At 33.0% G+C, this 20,216-nt stretch overlaps 1 protein-coding gene across 2 annotated transcripts in view; it reads left to right on the forward strand.

Moving 5' to 3' along the window:
• The window catches only part of PCDH15 (protocadherin related 15), a 775,879-nt gene that overhangs the window by 88,054 nt on the left and 667,609 nt on the right, over positions 1-20,216 (forward strand). For both annotated transcript variants that reach the window (XM_036026943.1, XM_036026942.1), the window contains exon 2: positions 17,388-17,506. In XM_036026943.1, coding sequence (XP_035882836.1) covers positions 17,416-17,506 — 91 coding nt within the window. In that variant the 5' untranslated portion in view covers positions 17,388-17,415. The remainder of the gene's footprint in view (positions 1-17,387; positions 17,507-20,216) is intronic.

Raw genomic sequence — 20,216 nt, forward strand, 5'->3', positions numbered from 1 at the left:
TAGAAAGCATATAACTTCAGGAAGAGATGGAATGGGAAGAAACGATAGTAGACTTATAAGGGAGAAAGATGGATGTAAGGAGACAGGGAGACAAAGGATGGAGGAGTGATGCATGAGAGCATGATGAGCAATGCAAAGAAAACAAAAATTTTAATTAGTTTTTCCTCTACAACTATTGTTTGTGTTGAATATTTTATATAACATATTCTCAATTTAAATATATTATGTAAATTTAAGTGTAAAATCAAGGGAATTGCTGAATTATTTATTCTAATACTTCTGACATAGATATGATGTACTTCTATTTCTTACTATAAATGTATATTAACATACTATTCACATACATTTATTCTCTGAGGGAGCATACTGTGAATATTATTTGATTTGGAGATAAGGTGTAAACTATTGTTGCCACTAGATTTTCTATGAAGAAAATGCAAACGTTGAATATATAATTTAACTATGCATGTGGTGTTGACCTAAATGATTTGTCTGCCTCCTGAGTATTTCTTTAGGAAAGAAAATGAAATGTGAAACATCTTTATCACAATTTTATTTTAATGAGTTTGACAAGCCCCAAACTACTTTTCTTATTATATATCCTAATGTGTATAGATTAAATGAAAAAAATAAGCTCTTTTATTGTCAGGGTGAGATATTAAAAGCCTTCTGTTCAGAGAATATAACATACATCTGCCATTGGAGTGTGAAAGAATTCTGGCTTTAACTGGTGAATACAAAACTTTTGTAAGAGTTTCAACTTGTGCAATTAAGAGAGAAATACAAAGAATCATTTTTGTGATTTCAAGTAGAATATGCCATTTAGGCTTTATATAAAATAAAAATACATATTGATATATATTTTATCAAATGAGACATGTAACTAGTTAGATTTTCCTTGTAAAAAAATGTAAAACTTTGAAGATTCAATATAAACATTCAAGTTTTATTAAAATAAATGATATCCTATCTCCTAACAATGCAACTATGAACATCTTTATATAGTTCAGTATATAAATATGATTCCTTTAAAATCGATACATATAGTTACAAGGTCTGTCTAGAACATATCTAGCCATGTAATATGAAAAATAAAGACATTTATTAAAGAAGACACAAAATACAAGAAACATTGTACATAGGACAATAATACCTCAGCCCCCATCAGAGTAGACACCTTGGGACCTCACACTTCTCCCAGTCTCCATCAGCTGCCCTGTCATCATATTTTCCTGAATCTCATTGATGGTCTGAAATCTCTTCCCTTTCAAAGATGATTTTAGTTTCGGGAAAAACTAGAAATCACAGGGTGCCTAATCTGGGCTGTACGGGGGATTAAGTCAACTTGAGTGACTTGATGTTTTGCCAAAAAATCAAAGGTATTGATTAAGGTATCTTTAGTTTCAACATGTGAAAAATCACTGGACATGGATTTGAAGATCTTGTTTTTAGCCTTGCCTCTAATGTATGATCTTGGCGAAGTCTCCTAACCTCTCAGTCTCAGAAGAAATGAAAACACCCATTTTTATCATTTTGGTATGGCAATTAAAAGATGATGTTTATTTAAAATACCTAATAAGATGTCTAATAATAAAATGAGGATGCTACATAATTATAGTTGCACCTGAAATTTGATGTTGGAATCCATTTTTAAATTATTATTAGGATGTGGTAATGGATGGGAGCCATAGTTCTAGATAAATAGTTTGTGTCAGTTTTTAAACGCCTAGTTTAGTTCACTTATTTTGGTAAAAAATGTGGTTAATGTAACAAAAGAGAATAATTTCATTAGCTGCTTCTCTCCGAGGGTTTTGAATAAATACCACCTTTGACAATATTTATGCTGGATTCAGTTATGAGACTTAAAATATTTTGTTTAATAAAATTATTAAAGGATTGATTTTAAAGTATATTAAATGTAAAAGTAAATAATTAATTTGTTGCATTTTGCTTGCATCCCAATAGATGAAGGTGGCTAGAATTTAAAAAAAAATAGGTAAAAAACCTTCAAGTGGCAGTAACTATATTACATTTTCCCAATTAATTCATGGCTTTTTTTTCCAAATGAGTACTTCATACTTGTCTGTTTTCTCAAGCCTCCGATACATCTTTCTAATCCCCAAACTTTCACATATCCTCTGCCTGCTTTCTAGAAATAATGAGTGAACAGTGCTTGTCCACTGGAGTTCATTCCCTTTTACAACATAAGGACTACTCTCTCACAGTTACATCCACTCTCGCTTTCCTGCTCCATCAGCACTGCTCTCTCCCATGAACTGTCCCACTGGTAGTAGCCTGTCTTCACATACACAGATATGTACCCACGCCCAATTCTTTGACTAACCATCACTACTCCCTTCATGGCCCCACATATTTTCTGCTCACTTGTACAGAAGACACACATACACACAATAATTATCTAAACTATATCTTTCTTGAAAATCTCTAGGAAGGTATTTGTTTCCCGCTACTGCACCAAACTATTTACTTTCAGGACACCACTAACCTTTGTGTTGCCAAATACCCAATGCTCAATTCTAAATCCTCATTTTCTTTCACTTATCCTTAGCACTTGGCACATTTGCATCCTCTTCCTTTTGGAAACCCCTTCTTTTGGATTTAGGTCTTCATCTTATTTCTTCTTATTTGTTTAGCTAGATCCCATTTATTTTTCTGACTACAAACCACATGCAAGTCCCATTTCCCCTCCCTTTGTGCTCAATACGTAGATAGTCTCTGTCAGTTCCATGGTTGTCCTATGGCCACCAACTTTTTATCCCCCTTGATGTCCAGGCTCATTGATGTCAATCTATGGAGCATCTTTACTTAGTAGTCTTGTAGATATTTCAAACTTTAATTTTCTAAGCCAAACTCTTGCTTTCTACTCCAGATCTTCTTCTCCTTCATCATAACCCATCACAGTATGTAGCTCTTCCACCTCCTAGTCTCCTGGGTCGTCTACTTTTCCCATCTCATCTACCACTGATGCCCTCTCATTAATTGTGCTGTAAACTGAATTATGTGTTTCTCAGCCGTATTTGGCATGCTCCCAACTCAGAGCTTTTGAAACTGTATTTCTGCTTCCCAGTGGTGGGGTTTTCTGAAGTATCCTGTGCTTTATTTGGATCCCAGTTCAAATGACATCATATGAAAGAGCTCTTACTGAATATCCTGAATAACTAGCGATCCTCTCCCTACTCAACCCCTCTTTGTCTCCCCTTACGTTCATCTTCAAGTATTAATACTACCTACATTATATTTGCACATTTTGTTTTTTTCTCACAAAAAATCAGAGCTGCATAGAGGTCTTGTTAGACAATATTTTTCAAACAATGTAAGAAGAGGTTAAAAAGAGATAAGTATATCTGACCACTGTATTTTTAATCCTTAATATAAGGAGAAATGCATCTCAGCATAAGATGGCAAGTATATACTACAGGTTTGTTTTCATAAGTTATAGAATTTTACTGTAGGGAGGAGGAAGAAAAACCTCAAAATTGACCCTGAAGAGTATCTGTATAGACACATTGCTGAATTATTGATTTTTTTTATTGTTGTTCGAATAGAGTTATCTCCATTTCCCCACCACCCTTCCCCTCCCCACCCACCCCTAGCTTCCATCCTCAATGTCCCCTTTGGCTTTGTGCATGGGTCCTTTATACGTGTTCCTTGATGACCCTTCCCCTTCTTTCCCCTCTTATTCCTCTCCTCTCTAACTTCTGGTTACTGTCAGTTTGTTCTTTATTTCAGTGTCTTTGGTTACATTTTGCTTGCTTGTTTGTTTTGTTGATTAGGTTCCACTTAAAGATAAATATCATATGACCTCACCTATAAGTGAATTATTGATATTTTATTTCTATTTATTTTTCATTCTGCAAATACTGCATTTATTACACTATACAGGAGAAATAGATAATTCATCACTGTTATCCTGAGGGAGGAAAAAAGTGACTTGCTTTCAAAAATGAGAAAAATCTGTAAAAAAGTAAATATATTTAGTTAGAGTTTAATTACATAGGTCCTTGGTTAGAAATTACTTTGCCATACATATCATGTATAAAAATAAACATACATGGAGCTATCTTAGAGAAATGTTCTTAATCAATCATACATGTGATATCCCCAATAATTAAAATTATGCTTACAGTTTAGAAGTTTAGAAGTTACTGGAAAATAATTATCTGTTTCACTTGGTTTTAATGAACTAAGAATAATATTTTTAAATAATCAATAGAGTTTAATTTCAATTTTCCAAAAGGTTTTACTTCTATACAGAAGTTTAAACAAAATTATCCTTATTGAACTAAGTTATGTTCATTCTCTTACTAGTTTCTTTTTTGTTTGTTCTGTGAACAAATCACTGTTGCCAGACTCTTACCTCTTCTGTAATTACTGTGGCTTAAGAAAGCTCCATTCAGAATGAGATTACAAAAAAATTATAGATATCAGCCATACTGAAAGTTTTTAATATGACACTTAAAACAGCTTTCACTCTGCATCTATTATTCAGCTGGTGGAAGATAGTTCTTTATACAGTTTTAGTTCTCATGTGTGTTCAAAAGAAATGACTTTTAGAGGCTAATCTCTATACACAGTATTTCCCACTTTAATTAGCAATACCTCCTAAAACAGCAGATTTTACTAATACTTTATTTGCATAAAGTCTTTTTATGGTAAGCATTTCAGCACATAGATGATTTGTTTTTCTCTTTAATACAGTAATCTCCAGGAAACGTTTTTTGATTATACTAACACATTTCACTTATCATATATTTTATTATCCATTATATGTTTTGAAATTCACATTTGTGACAAAAGTGGTGTGCAGATATTTTTAGAATTCCAGTTACATATATCATCAGGACTTTATTGTTCTATTCAATTTTATATCAGTATTATTCTCTGTCATATTTAGACATTATTTTACTTTAAAAAGATATAATTTCTCCAAATATAATGCTATATAAGCCTTTCCTTCAATCCTTATGGTCACATACAATACAATTTTTGTAATAGTCTGAAACTCATTTAAGAAGGCCTGTTTGTAATGAATTTATTGGATTACAGGTATATGCTTTTGAGTGGAGGAGAAAATTACATAACATTAAGTTCAAATACAAAATCTTATTGGAAATTTAAATGCCAATTAGAGAAATGTTCTTAATCAATCATATAAGCGATACCCTTAATAATTAAAATTATGCCTACAGTTTAGAAGTTTACAAGTTACTGGAAAATAATTATCTGTTTCATTTGGCTTTAGTTATGCCAATTTTTGGTTATGGTCACAAAAAAATAAGCAGCAGATATCAAAAGCTGATTTAAAAGATTGTCTCAAACCATCTTTAAACCATAAAAGTAATTTTAATAGCATATAGAAATGTCACTAATATAAGTTTAACCTGGAATTTTGTATGATCTTAAAATCATTCACATAATTATAAAGAACTTAAATCAATACTTGAGGCAAGAATAAAATTTGCAATGATGATGACTGCGTTTTTACTGCATTCTTACTTTAGTAACATAAATGTGCATGCAAGAAAACTCTTGTGGATATAGATTCACATATTTTGTATTATTGTTTTAATTTAAATACTTGGAATTTTTGGAAATTCTTTTTGAGAAAATTCTGAACTAAAATTTTTGTGATGGGCATTCCAGCACATTATCTTTATAGATATTGCATATATTACTAAGATAGATTTTCTCCAAACAGAAAGACACTCTAAACTATTATTATTTTCAAAGAATGTGACTATAAAAAGAGGTTTTGTGAAATGTGGTGTTAGTATTGTGGTCCTAAATATGTTGGGAGAGCTATGATTATGTACTGGCACTTCATGACGAACTCATCTTGTCATGAAGCACAAGAAGCTTTATATTTTTGGTCAATGACATATTTTAAAAATAGTTTAGCTAAAACAATTTAATATTTCATATTTATCATTAAAACTCTAAGTACTCTGTTTTATCAAAAATATTGGGAAGGACCAAAAATGGGGGACTACATTTGGACAAAGAAGCTAACATCAGTTTAAATTCAGCAGTCCTCATCTCCCATTTTCTCTCTGCCAGCTTCAGGTAGTCATAGTATCTGCCTGAGCCTTAGAGTCTCATTCATTTGTGATCCTCTCTTTAAACAACTGTGGGTACTTAACACATAGCACGTGCCACCTAATACATACCCATCTTTTCCCCAACTTCTCTTTTGTAACTTGACACTCATTATTGTCCCAGCCAACACAATTATATCTGATTATTTTTTAATCTTTATATACCCTTTGTGTATCAGCTTTTGAAATATATGATAGACCAGTGGGTAGGGACAAAGGAATGAAATTTATTTCTTCTTCAGTTTTTCCTTTCACTGCATCCTATTCATTATTAAAATTACAACTTCAAAACCATCCATAAGATCTGATTTCATCTTTGCCTATGGCTATCACATTAATAAGTTTCTAATGTTAAGAATTCTACTTCCTTTCATCCACAAAAGATACCTGATTCTGATTTATTCATCCATGTCGGAAACTGGAAAGTGAGGAAAAAAAGTTTCTAGTCATTAATTTGCATGAAAGCTAATACTCTTTAATGAAATTTTTTCTAAGAGATATCCTGCTGAATCATGAAAAACTGGAGAGTTTTCATAGTTTTAAAAGTTACACTGCACACTTTATGAGTAGTGATTAAAAACTTGAACCTTTAAACTTCAGCAATATTTCTTAAGGGCATACTGGTACTTCATAGTAACTATTGCTTAACTAAACAGGAATGCTAATTAAATGGGAAAAAGCTATAATTTCTATTTTCATACATGAATTGTTTAAGCCTTTGTTTTTTATTTCTTCTTAAATAAAGTGCTTACTTATCACCTTCCATTAATTTTGCCATTTCAACAAAAATATTAAAATAGTATTATATAGCTTAAGTTCATTTATTTTTAGTGATTTTTCTATGAAAACCTATATTAAAAATAGATAATGTAATTTACAGAGAGCTCTGCTGATATCTGTGTACTCAGACACAGTGAGGAAATTTGCTTATTTTATTACTAACAAAGTATAACCTCTATGAAGAAGAAAACATTATTTAAGTTTTATTTGCTCCTCCAAAGTAAAGAACCCAATAATTATATCAATTGCCATTCACCTATAGGATAGACTTTTACAGTTATAATATAAAATGGGCTATTCTTTATGAGAAATGCTCTAAGACCAATTAAGGTTATTTTTGTTTTCTTTATCTGTCCTGCAGATATTAATCAACTCTGTTAGATATATTTTGTTAACCTAAAAATAAAATGCCAAAGTGAGAAGCAACAAGCATTTATTTGAGATTAAAAAAAAAACAATAGCTGTTCTGGAAGCACTAATTTAGTCAGAAACCCAAATAGTGTTCCAATAAGGGGGGTAAAAAGGTGGTTTTATGAGAAAGGGAAGGGAATAATTACATAAATAAAATAATGAATTTCTATTGGTGTTAATAAGCTAAATTATTCTTTGGCTATACTTAGTGGTGCTCATTCTAAAGAATGTCTTTACTTTTTTGTTGAGGAGTCAGAATGTCTGCTTTCCTATGAGCTTTCAAAGAGTTGTTTAGAATACAATGTAGTGTTGTCCCAGCCCACAGGTGGTTTTACCCAGTTTAAACATTCCAAAGGTTTGAGGAATGTTCAACGTTGCTCCTCTCTGATGGCAGCTCCAACTTCATTCTTATGCGGCTCCTTTTACATCATTCTTCACAATTTTAAAAAGATTGTATTTAATCAGAGAGAGGGCAAAGGAGGGAGAAATTAGGGTGAGAAACATCGATGTGTGAGAAAAATATCGATCTGGTTGTTTCACACCCACCCTCCAACTGGGCACCTGGCTAGAAACCTACGCTTGTGCCCCAACAGAAAATTCAACCTGCTTGTGACCTTTCAGTGTGTGGGACAGTGCCTAAATAAGTTGATGATAACCAATTTGCAAACATCCAAATATTTGTTTTAAATCTTATATCTCTTTTCAGCTATTTTAGCCACACATAAATTAGATATATGTTGAAATAAAATTCTATTGTGATTATTTTTCTAGTCTCTAGAGAAATTGATGCTTATCAGAACTTTCGTATGATCAAATAAAACTCAGCATAACATTAAATGTAGTCTTTTTAGGAAAGATCATAATGACCTTGATAAATCTGTAGACTAAATGAAGAGCTCACATAGCTCTTACATAATCAGTTATTTTTCTAAGTCAAACTATCCATTTTCACCTGCTTGCCAGGTAAGAAGATTAAGCTGTTCCTTAATTGTATAGATTTATAAGATAAAAGGTAAAAGCTTAAAATAATTGCAATACACAGATTTTTTTTGCTGGGAGTTTTATCATTTCTATTTCATTTTCTTTTATTTTTCAAATAAGTACAAGGTTTACATTTACTATAGAACTGAAAAAATAAAATATACATAAAAAGGAGTTTATTATGTAGTGATCAATTTTAAATTTCATTAATGGTTACCATGTAAATAATGTAAACTAAAATGATGCTTAAAAAATTGTTCCCACTCTTAGTTCATGATAAGAAGGACAATGGAAGATAAACTTAGTTTCATTTGCTCCACTTATATCTCACTTAGCACATTATGTAAAATACATATTTTTAATTTATTTACATTAATAAAAGTTCTAGATAAATTTTATACATTTTGTATATCTACATATACAAGTGGAATATTACTCAACCATTAAAAATGAAATCTTGCCATTTTCAACAACATGAATGGACCTGGACCTGGGGGTATTATATTAAATTGAAAATACCTAAATGACTTCTGTATCATTGTAAATAATACTGCAATGAATGCATGCCTTTTCAAATTAGTGCTTTTGATAAATAAATTTCTGGGTCTTATGGTAGCTTTATGTTTATTTGTCTTGAGTAAACTCTGTACTGTTTTCCATCATGGCTGAACCAATTACAATCACACCAACAATGCATGAGGTTCCCCTTGTATCCATATTTTTGCCACTCCTTGTTATTTGTTGTCTTTTTGATGATAACCATTCTGAGAAGTATAAGGTGACATCTCATGGTGGTTTTGATTTACATCCCCCTGGTAATTTTGTATGTTGAGCATCTTTTCATGTGTCTGTTGTCCATTTGTATGCATTCTTTGAGAAAATGTCCATTCAGGTAGTCTGTTCAATTTTAATAGGACATTCTTTTTAAGAAAAAATTACAAAACTACATACAGTGATGTCATTCTGGTTCATTTGTTTGTCTTTAAATGAACTTCTTATATCATTCAAAAATCCTTATAATAGAATAAGGTAGTTAGAATCAACTATTTATTTAACTTTATTCTTATTGTTTACACTATTATGGACGTCCCCACATTTCCCCTTTGTCCATCTACCTCCACCCAGCCCTGAACTACCCCCCACCCTTCCCCTGGGCCTTCACCACACTGCTGTCTGTGGCAGGGGTGTCCCGCTTTGTGGCATCTCCGAACCACACTGAAAGAAAAGTTGTCTTGGGCTACACATTAAATACACAAACACTAATAAAAATTGATAAACAGAAAAAAAGGATTTTAAGTAAATTTATGATTTTGTTTTGGGCCATATTCATAGCTGTCCTGGGCCACATGTGGCCCATGGGCCATGGGTTGGACACCCCTGGTTGGGTTATACTTGTATATGTTCTTGGCTAATCTTAACTGTACTTATCTTACAACTTCAGGAAAATAGTGTTTGTACATGAGACTTTCAGGAATACCCAACCAAAGGCAACACTTATAGAAATGTTTAGTTCTTGCCCCACAATGCTAAAGATAATATTCATGCCATACTTCCTTTTGCTAAAACTGCAACTGTTGGTCTGTGCAAGACCACCCTCTTTTTTGTTGACTATTTCTCAATTTGTGTTTAACACTTACTTTTTCATCTTCAATCCCAATAGCAACCATCATCTAAAGATTTAGAGCCAACACTAAACTGATGGAAATTTTACATATATATATTTTTCATCAGATCTTTCCACATATTAATATGCTATTGCTAGATACAAACTACAACATATTTGGTGGCTTAACATTTATCATGCCACAGCTTCATAAATCAAGTGTGAGGCCACAATTTAGCTGGGTCCTTTGCTCCATGCCTTAGGAGACTGCAATCAACTGCTGATTTGCATTCTCATCTATAGGATTGATTAGAGTCCCCTACAAAGCTCATTAGATTAGTGACAGAATTATTTTATTTTCCTCAGATACAAGTGGTTACCTATATTTCCTGGTATCTGTCCCTCTCCATAAATAGTCTGCAACATAAATATTTGCAACTCAAGCTCAGACAAGAGATATATCTCCTCTAATGTGCTAAGACTGAGTCTCATATAACAACTGAATTAAGGGGATGACATCTTGTCACCTTTACCACATTCTATTAGAAACACATTACTGGTTTCACCTTCACTGTTTAGGACAGGATTACACAAATGCATGATTCATTCTGGGGCATTTTAAGGTGTTATTGTAGCACTCCATTCGCTGAAAACTTTCACGTGGACCTTTATTTATCCCTCCCTCCTTCCGTTCCTCCCTCCCTTCCTCCCTCCCTTCCATCCTTCCTTCGTCTCTTCCTTTTTTTCCCACACTGTTATGGTGTCTTCATCTTATAAAGTGCCTGCCCAGAACCAGCACTCAGCAACCACTTATGCAGTAAATGTTAAAAATTATTATCTTTAGTAACCCCATTATTTTTTTGTTTATCAATAATAGCAGAATAAAATAGATGTAGTCATCCTAATTTCAAACTGAGTCTCAAAAGTTTTCACTAGTTTTCTATTCCTACGACAAGGAAGGGGCAGAACAAGGAATGCACCATGAGTCTCTCCCATCCCAAAGCTAGGATTTTTTTTATAATACATCCAAAAGTCACTGACATTCACACTTTCTACTTTAATTTCTCTTAGCTGACTTAATACTTTGGCTTTTGTTAATGGATTTTCTATAAGAAAAGAATAATTTATTCATCAATTTATTTGTGTTTCTTGGGATGTTCAACACTCACCAAACAGGGTAAGTCATAATCTTTGTCCTATGCCAGAGAATGACATTACACAGAACCCTCCTTCAAGCTTCCTTTTAAAGGTGCATTATGTGTGTGCTTGCCTGAATTTTAAAAGTCAATTTTAAAGTTGCTTGTTTATACTTTTAAGTTACTCCACAGGAAAAAATAATGCTTGGGCTTTTCTCATCCCTGAATGTTCACTCCTTTCAAACCAAATTTTTTCCTCTTATTTTTCAAAAAAATTATGGGAAGTACATTTACACCTAAGAATAGTATTGAGATGATGGTTCAGAAAACATAAATTTAATGGAAATCCATTATGATTGAAAATTAATTTTAATACTCCCCTAATTTAGAATCATATTACTAAAGTACTTTGAAATGATATATTAATCAAATTATAAAATATGGTATTTGCTCAATAATAAAGTCATGAGGAAACTAAATTGATTTATTTCTGCAGTAGAAGCAGAGTAATTGACATGCAATAAATGTACAATAAATTCTTATTGAATAAATGAATCTATAATCACTCAAATACCTAACATGTTAACAATACTGGACATAAGTTTTGAAATTCACTCTTTTTTAAAATTTTGATTTATTCATTTATGACTAGATAATTATAACAGGTGTTTTATACCACTTATTGATTAAACTGAATATTTCCTAGTAAGATACAATTTTTTAAGATTTTATTTATTTATTTTTAGACAGAAGGGAAAGGAGGGAAAAAGGATGGGAGAGAAACATCTAGGTAAGAGGGAAACTTCAATCAGTTGCTTCTCGCCTGTACTACCCAACTGGGGTCCATGCAACCAGGCATGTGCCTTGACCTGAACCGAAGCAGCAACTTTTTGGTCCACAGGCCAGCCCCCAATCCATGGAGGTAGGGAAATTTTTAAATGTAAACTGGATAGGCTAATTTTATTTGTAGGTATTTTGTTTCCATGTTGAGGAGTATTACCCAGAAAGAAAACCAAGGTTCTTCCCTCCTCTACTTAGAGTTTTGTGATTAAAATGATCAAAGAAAAGAAAAAGAAAAAGAAAAAGAAAAGAATAGCACCTCTACAGACGTGTTAAGGCACTGCTTGAATTTTCCAAATGTCCACCAAAGTTTGTAGAAGAAGAATTTCTAAACTTGTGATTTCTTTGTGTGTATCATGTGGTTTCAGGAAATGTATTTTGAATTAAACCAGTCTCATTTAATGTTTACAACTGTTGAGTATATATTTAAAATGTGTATACGTGTGTATATAAAGTGAAAAAAGCACAAATAAATATACATTTGTGTGTATGTGTATATATATGCATAAGTGCATATATACATATATTTGTGTATATATACACATATATAGAGAGAAAGAGACACACACACACATAAATATACATTTAAAAGTGGACAGCAACCAAGGCACACTCAGACCTTGTGACATGTCCTGTAAGCCTGGTTTGTCTAGGCCAGCCTGGAGAGGTGCCTTAGATTTCACAGTCCCCAGTGAAAACATATGTTATTTTTCTGCCCTTATGTAGAATTAACTAAAATATAGTCATTTCTGTCTTTAAAACAGATTCAGCTAATAAGTTAAAAAATGAGTGGGAAACAACATCAATATTTATATGTACAGTATAAATTTAAATAAAATGTAAATATATCTCTTTATATAGATTTTATTTGTAAAAATGTAGTATGAAGCTGTATAAATATATTTCATTATATTTTACATTATACATTTCTACCAAGAAATACACAGCAGTGACAAACTGTATATATATATTTTTTAACTGTATTTATTTATTTCTATAGAGAGGGGAAGGGATGGAGAGAGGAAGAGAAACATCAAAGTGTGGTTGCCTCTTGAGCACCCACTACTGGAGACCAGGCCTACAACCCAGGCACATGCCCTGACTGGGAGTTGATCCAGTGGCCCTTTGGTTTACAGGCCAGCGTTCAATTCACTGAGCCACAGCAGCCAGGGCACAAGTTATATTTTTATAGCTCTAGCTAGATGTCAGAAATTGGAAGTACCAGAGTTTGAACAGCCTGTTGAAGGGCAGATGCATATGTATAACTCTCACTTCACTGAAATATTTCTGCTTGCTTCCTGACATGGGATTGATATGGGATTTCTCAACACAGTATTGGCAGTGGGCTCCAAACTTTGATATATCAAAGAAATTAGTGGTTATTCACACAGCAGTCAAGGACAGAGGCTTAAAGAATAAAAAGATGACATTTTCAAAAATGTACCAGAGGGAAAACTGACATGTCAACCTTGGCTGCTTTTGCCGTGTGTCACTACAACCAATCCAGATGCAGGGAGCAGGGATAAACATATCAAGGGCAGAGCTTTATGTGTTGCTAGTCTTTGGATTTATATTTGAAAGTGAAAGGCCTTTATTCTCCTTCCAAGAAATGAACAGCAATCTGTATTCTGGGCAGTAGATATTTTCAAGGGTGCTTTCAGCTAGGGTTGTTGGAATGGTTATGTTTTTCTTGTGAAGTTCTTCAGTTACGTTATCAGAAAGCATTTTTGTTTGCTTTATATAACCTTCCTCAATTTTCAGAATGAGATTTAAGTATAAAGTGACAGAGTAAAATTTTGAAACTACAAGCTTCTACTTTCATGTCTCTTATTACTTTTGAACATGCCATATAACTTGCTGCTTGTCTCTTTTTATGTTGCCACTATGTAAGATTCATAAGAGAAGACATATGAGTGGGCTTATTTTATTGATATTTTCAACTACCCAGGACAGTTAGTTTTACCTCAGTGACCCTCCATAAATGGCCATTAAATAAATAAATTTCTGAGAACATTGAATGCCAGAGAAATGAGTATCAGCCTTATCTTGTAGGGAGCACAAATGATGTGAAATTCAAAATCAGTATATTGTGTCTTGAATAATTGCAGTAAAGTATTCCTGAGCATTTGTAAATACATGTTGTAAATTTCAAGAACCTCAAACCATTTACATGTATGATTGTGACATAATTGAGAAATTTATTTTTTCAATATTTTTGATAAAATACTATTTTCAAATTGCCATTACAAAACCATGTACCAGAGTATTAAATATGCCAGTTAAATTATGTCCTGAAAATTAAGTACAATCAGCTTATTTATAGGTCAGCTACATTGCTGCTTAGAACTGGTCATATTCTAGGTTGCTGGAACAGAACATTATGGGTAAAGGAGATGGGGAGGGAAAATTTGTACTCAGAGAACATAGCAGAATTTGATAGAAAATTTATAAGGTACAGCACCACATTGGAGGTGGTGTATGAAATATCTTTCATTTATCTACCATCATTTAACAATATTTGGAGTTTTATCTCCTTTAAGAACTCTTCCTACAGTTCTAGAGATTGTAAAATGAGTAATGAAAATGATTTCTAAACTGAAATGTTTGATCTATTCCAACTTATTTGATGACAGAAGTACCACTATTAGTTGATTGGCACAGTAAGTGTATTTATTATGCTGGTCCTTAGTCTTTTGATTGGAGAACACAGCCTCTTTCCTGGAGGTATTGTCTCATTATATCTTTTTTTAGGACTGAGGTTTTCTTAAGTTAATGTGTGCTCCATGTCTTGGGGTATCAGGTAAACATGGTGAGTCATAACTTTTAGTTTGTTAAAAATACTGAGCCCATTGAAATGATAAAATTTGCTTTGAAAAATAATGCACATATAAATTAAATAGTAAAAAATTAGAAAAGTTACTATGTTTCTTATTATTCAAAAATAAGCATGTTCTTATTGCTGCAGATGGTAAATATTACATCTCTTCCAAATGAATTTTTAGGCAAGTTTTAATTATGACATTTTAAAGAGAAAAAATGTAATCTTCTAATAAATTTATAGGATCATGGATTAAGAGGTTATATTTCCGGAGATATAGTAATAGCAGTAACTTTAATGATTTTGAATTATGACCCATCAGGTTGTTTTCATCTTGAAGGCTGTCAATGAAACCAAATGGTCTGAATCAGAGGCAAAAGAAAGTAGCACCATATGTGAGGGTGCAACACTAAAACCTAAACCAGCGACAGGGCAACCAAGCTGGTAGACTGAGGACCCAAAGTTACACATTGTGCTCTTTTGCCAGTTAGTGAGGTGTTGCTTGTCCTTTAAGTTCTTTTTTTCCTAATCAATGTTTTTTAAGTGTTGTCTCTTTGCTTTTGTTTTTGATTTTAAAAACTGTTTTCTATTTCTCTATGTTCTCCAATTTTTTTAAAAAGGAATTGAAGCCATTTTTTGCATAAATCTTTCTAGGGTACTCTAGGGTTATGAAGAGTGATATAATATCTCCCCGTTAGGATATCAGAGGGTAAGCTGTTTAGACCCATGAAACACTTGAAGCCTTCTCATTTACGCATTCTCAGACATTTTCTATCCCTTTTTGTAAAACACAGAACAGAGGTTTCAGACTTGCAAACTATACCACTTCTTTATTCACTCACCAGTTTGTATTCTTAAGCCTGGGAACATGACTTTTTCCCCACAGAATGGAATAATAATGCCAACCTGAGAGGCTATGCTACAGACAGATTAAGAAAATATGTATTAAAGCACTTTGAAGAATTCAGAGATGCTAAGTCAAAAATACTCATATTAAGCTTTATGGAGTGCTTACTTCGTCTGAGTCACTCTTCTAAACATGTATTTATAGCCACTTATTTAATCCTAAAAACAAACTGATGGGGTAGGTGCACTATGTTATCTCCATGTTAATAATGAGGAAAGTGAGACATAAATGCCATTTAATTTGCTCAAAGTCTTATAACAGATAAGGTGAAGAGCTCGAATTTAAAAAGAATCCACACTGATTCACTGGCTTTTTCCCTTGGTCAATTTTACTTTTATGTTACTTGCATTTTACTGGCAAGTAAGCAAGTAAACACAGATTGTTACATTCTCTTGATACCTAAAGATGGGCTCTTGTGTGAGCTATCAGTGTCTGGAAGTTATAAAAGCAGAGGCTCAGTCCTTTACCAGCTAGGGAAAAAAAAGAGTGTGAGGGCCATATAACAATTTAAAATAAGCTATTTATTTATTTATATATTCTACTGTGCAGAAATCTTTATGAAGTATAAAATGATAAATGAAATAAAATGCATGTAAAGGCAGAACTAAAATATTTGCTCTGTGCATTGTATTGAATGTTACCTGCAACTAGTCTCAGAGAGCAAATCCTGGGTGGGAGTCATCGGCCGAGGGACTTCAGAGAGCAGTATGACCTGCCAGAAACATTTATTCCATGAACAGGATGGGACAACCATCTGAACACTGAGCAGTTTGGATTTCTACCATTTTTTGGAAAATCAGAAGACCTGGCAACATCCTTTTGCATTCCCACATGAAAAGCTTTGACAGAAGCTGAGCGCCAGCCAGCTGGGCTCTTCACACAGACCTTGCACTCCACACTTTGTCACAGCCCTCACCATCCTGTTGTCCCTTTAGGCTAATTCACTCTTTTCTTTTGTCTTTTTGTTCCTGGTAGGTGTCTGAGTTTGGAACCTCTGAGGTAGAGGAACAAAGTTTCTACCCCTCTTGTATCTCCATATAATCAAGGTCATTTTGAGCAATTTTGTGTGAATAAATTATTCAATTTACCAGGAAACTGGGCATATTATTCTTTCAATAAGCCTGCTGGTGTGCTCACTGGGCATTAATGTTTTGTTCAATTCCATTATTTACTGGGAGATTGCACAGGAAAACAAAGGACTTAAATTGAAATTTATCCCTGTGCTTCATAAGGCAGATATGGTAAAAATTGGTGGTTTATACTTAGTCTTACTTGGATAGTTAAGTCAATCTTGTATCGCTGTACTTAAAGGAATTAACATTTTAATGAAGGCTTTTTCTACTTAATTGTATAATACAAATGTCCATTGAAAATTTTTATGTAGCGTACTAACAACTGGCTTACCATCTTAAATTGTTGCAGAACACCTGACACTTTATAGTTGAAGTATACTATTGGCGAGATAAATTTAGTAACTTAAACTGATTAACATTTGATTCACTAACAGGGTCGCACATTTAAAGCGAGTATGGTTCTGATAATATTAGTATGTTTTCAACTTACTTGTTTACAAAGTAAGTAACAGAGAAGCTAGTTTTCCTTAGGGATTACTTGTCTGAAAATTCAAGTGGATAAAGAGTTCCAGTGCATTAAGTGTGTTACTTTGTTAATGGATAGCTTGGCAGAGGTAATTAACTATGAAGTCATTAAGGCTTTTCGGTGCTGTGACAGTTGTGTTTACCTATAACAGATTAATGAATTTGACAATGTCTCTTTCTCCCTCTTGTTATTTCAGATAGGCCTTGAGTGGAACTCGACAGAAGATGTTACAACAGTTTTATCTCTGGAAATGGTTAGCTTCTGGAATTTTCCTTGTTTCTTTCTTCACTACATGTTTTGGCCAGCATGATGATGGTAAGTAAGGATGCTTTTAGTCTGACCTTTGTATTAGTCAGGATTTCAGTTATTAAATGGTTGATGAAACACATGAGAGAAATGAATAATGCTAATATGTAGTTCATTTTTAAAGGTTAGTAGCCAGTGTAAGAATTTGCTTTAAATTAAACAATCTTGCAAAAGTGGCTTCCAATGCACTTTGTTTCTTAATAAGGATTGCAGTATGATAGATAATATGACAAAGCCCTCCATTTGAACACTTACTAATTCTCACTAAGAAAATTCTGTTTTAAAAAACCTTAGATTCTATTTAGTTTCAACAAACTCAGACAATAATCTTAGGTAAAGCTTAGTGATATACACATTACCAACATTTCTTTTTGCAAAGAGACCCCCCAAGGGCTCAAAAGTAGATACTGTAAGTGACTTCAGTGTTTGCACTTTAATTGTATGTTGTACTATTCCATCTGCCACTGTTTCATTTGGAGAGAGTAAAAAAAGTATAAAAGACTTGACATTAGACATTGTAAGTCAGTTCATCACATTAGATGAACTAATAGTAAGTTCATCACTTTAGAAAGATATATTAACCATCAAGCTCCTTAGAGATTATTTACCATATTATGTCTACAGTGGCCCAAATGTGCCTGTCTTAGATATTTCAGTATTGAAGGAATCTGTCTTAGAATACTACATAATGTGAGTTAGGATATATAGAATACATTAATAGAGGAATTTTTCAAAATGGACAAAGTTCCTCACCCTAGAAATTGCTATTTAAGAAAAATGAGTTTTCTTCTTTTTTGAATGTTCACTGTTTTTACCCAACATTTGTTCAGCATTTAAGGTGCACAGGCAAGTAACCATCTCCTTATCTTTATTGTCCTGTTATCTAGTTGCTTTTAGTGGCATCAAAGATTGTGAATGTTGTTTATGCTTTGCTCAGTTAAATTGAATGATTGAAGATAAATGAATTAATTTTGCTTTATCCCAAACAGTATTCAAATTGTGCACATATTAAGATATTCTCAGTTCTCCATCTTTAGACAAATATATCTCTTTTGGGGTTTGCAGAATAGTTTAGAATACCAACTATTTTCATAAAGTCAACCGCCTACTCCCCTGAAAAGTTCTGCTAATTGGCACACTGTTGACTTCAAGCATATGTGAAGTCAATGTTCATGTCATTGCCACTTATGGAGCTTGTGAATCTCCAGTCTAACAACACATTTAAAAATGTAGTCATAAGATAAATAATGTAACTGCTACTTTGAAACAAAAATAAAAATCAGTACAACTTAAAAGAGCATGCCTTTCTAGGATAATAATGTGTTTTAAATTGTGCTCCAGGAATAGATGACAAATCAGTGTATGTTGATTATTTCTTTATATCATAAAACATTCTATTTTTTAATTTATATTTAATGTTCACATGGACCAAGCAGGGAAGGATTCCATGCCATTGCTAATATTAGACATTCAGAAACCTTAAACTTTTTAGGAATGTAGTTCAGGCTATTAAAAGATATCATTCCTGGTTGAACCTGTAATACTATAGATTGATTTTCTTAATAATATCATTCAAGCTCTTGTTCTTTCTAAATGTGCTTGTGTAGCCTCCAAAACAAGATCATCAGGTTCACCGTTGGCCATCACATAATCTAGTTTCTGAAGCAGAGCAGAACTTCAGACCCGCCAAGTGATAGTTTACAGTGAGGCTGCCCCATACAGCACTGCACTCATGGATCACTTTCTTTATAGCCGTGTTAGAAAGACTTCTGGGGTGTCTCCTGGAGGTGAGTGCCTCAGTATTTAGGAAGATGGAAGGGATAGGAACTATGACAGAATAACATGAATTTTGTATGGTGTTTTATAGAGATTTCTTAACTTTATATGCTTTCCAGTATTCCTTCCACATTAGCATCTTCCAGTGTGCCCCCAGAGACAATATGATTCTCTTCCCTTACGTCGCCCCCAGGTCCTCACTTCTCTCTGGCCTGCCTCTATTTGAGACCAATACATCACTTTTATTTTGTTGTTCATGAAAATGGTTTTCATAGTTACCATTTTTTAAAAGCCATAAAACTGTGAGTCCACACTATGCAGGAATAAAATTAGGACTGGGCAAAGAATGATTAACACACACACAAATAGCACTTGACTGGAATATGTGATATGAATTTCTTGAATAAATTTGTTTTGTCCAAATGCTTGGGGCAGCAGGTTCATGGATAGATTGAAGGAAGACAATAGCTATAGTAAAAATCACAGTAGAAACATGCAAGGGAAAGCAAAAATGAAAACACCATGCCACAGAAGATTCACTGGTTGGATTAGCCCATTTTGATAGTTGGCAACTGATTTAAATTTCAGGTAGAAAAGCATGAAGGAGAAAATGTTAAAATACTCTGAGGCTATTAGTATAACAGTCTAGGTTTTTCTTATATTAAAGAATAAGATTTCTCTGGACTTTTTGTGAATAGCACTGTCCTTATGGTTTTCTATTTATTTCCTTATTTAGTCAAAAAGGAGGGTGAAGAAAAACCAAATGAAAGTTGTTTATTTCTTAAGTATTTTATCCTGAAATAAAATATTCTAGTATTGGCAAATATGTGAAACTGATTCAAGGGAAAACCTATTGTATAATTATTACTTTTAATATTTTATAACAAAAAATGTTCATATCAACTTTGGCTAAGTTTTAAATTATTCTATATTTCTCATCAAA

The sequence above is a fragment of the Phyllostomus discolor genome, chromosome 5 (genome assembly GCF_004126475.2).
Source record: "Phyllostomus discolor isolate MPI-MPIP mPhyDis1 chromosome 5, mPhyDis1.pri.v3, whole genome shotgun sequence".
Classification (NCBI taxonomy): Eukaryota; Metazoa; Chordata; class Mammalia; order Chiroptera; family Phyllostomidae; genus Phyllostomus; species Phyllostomus discolor.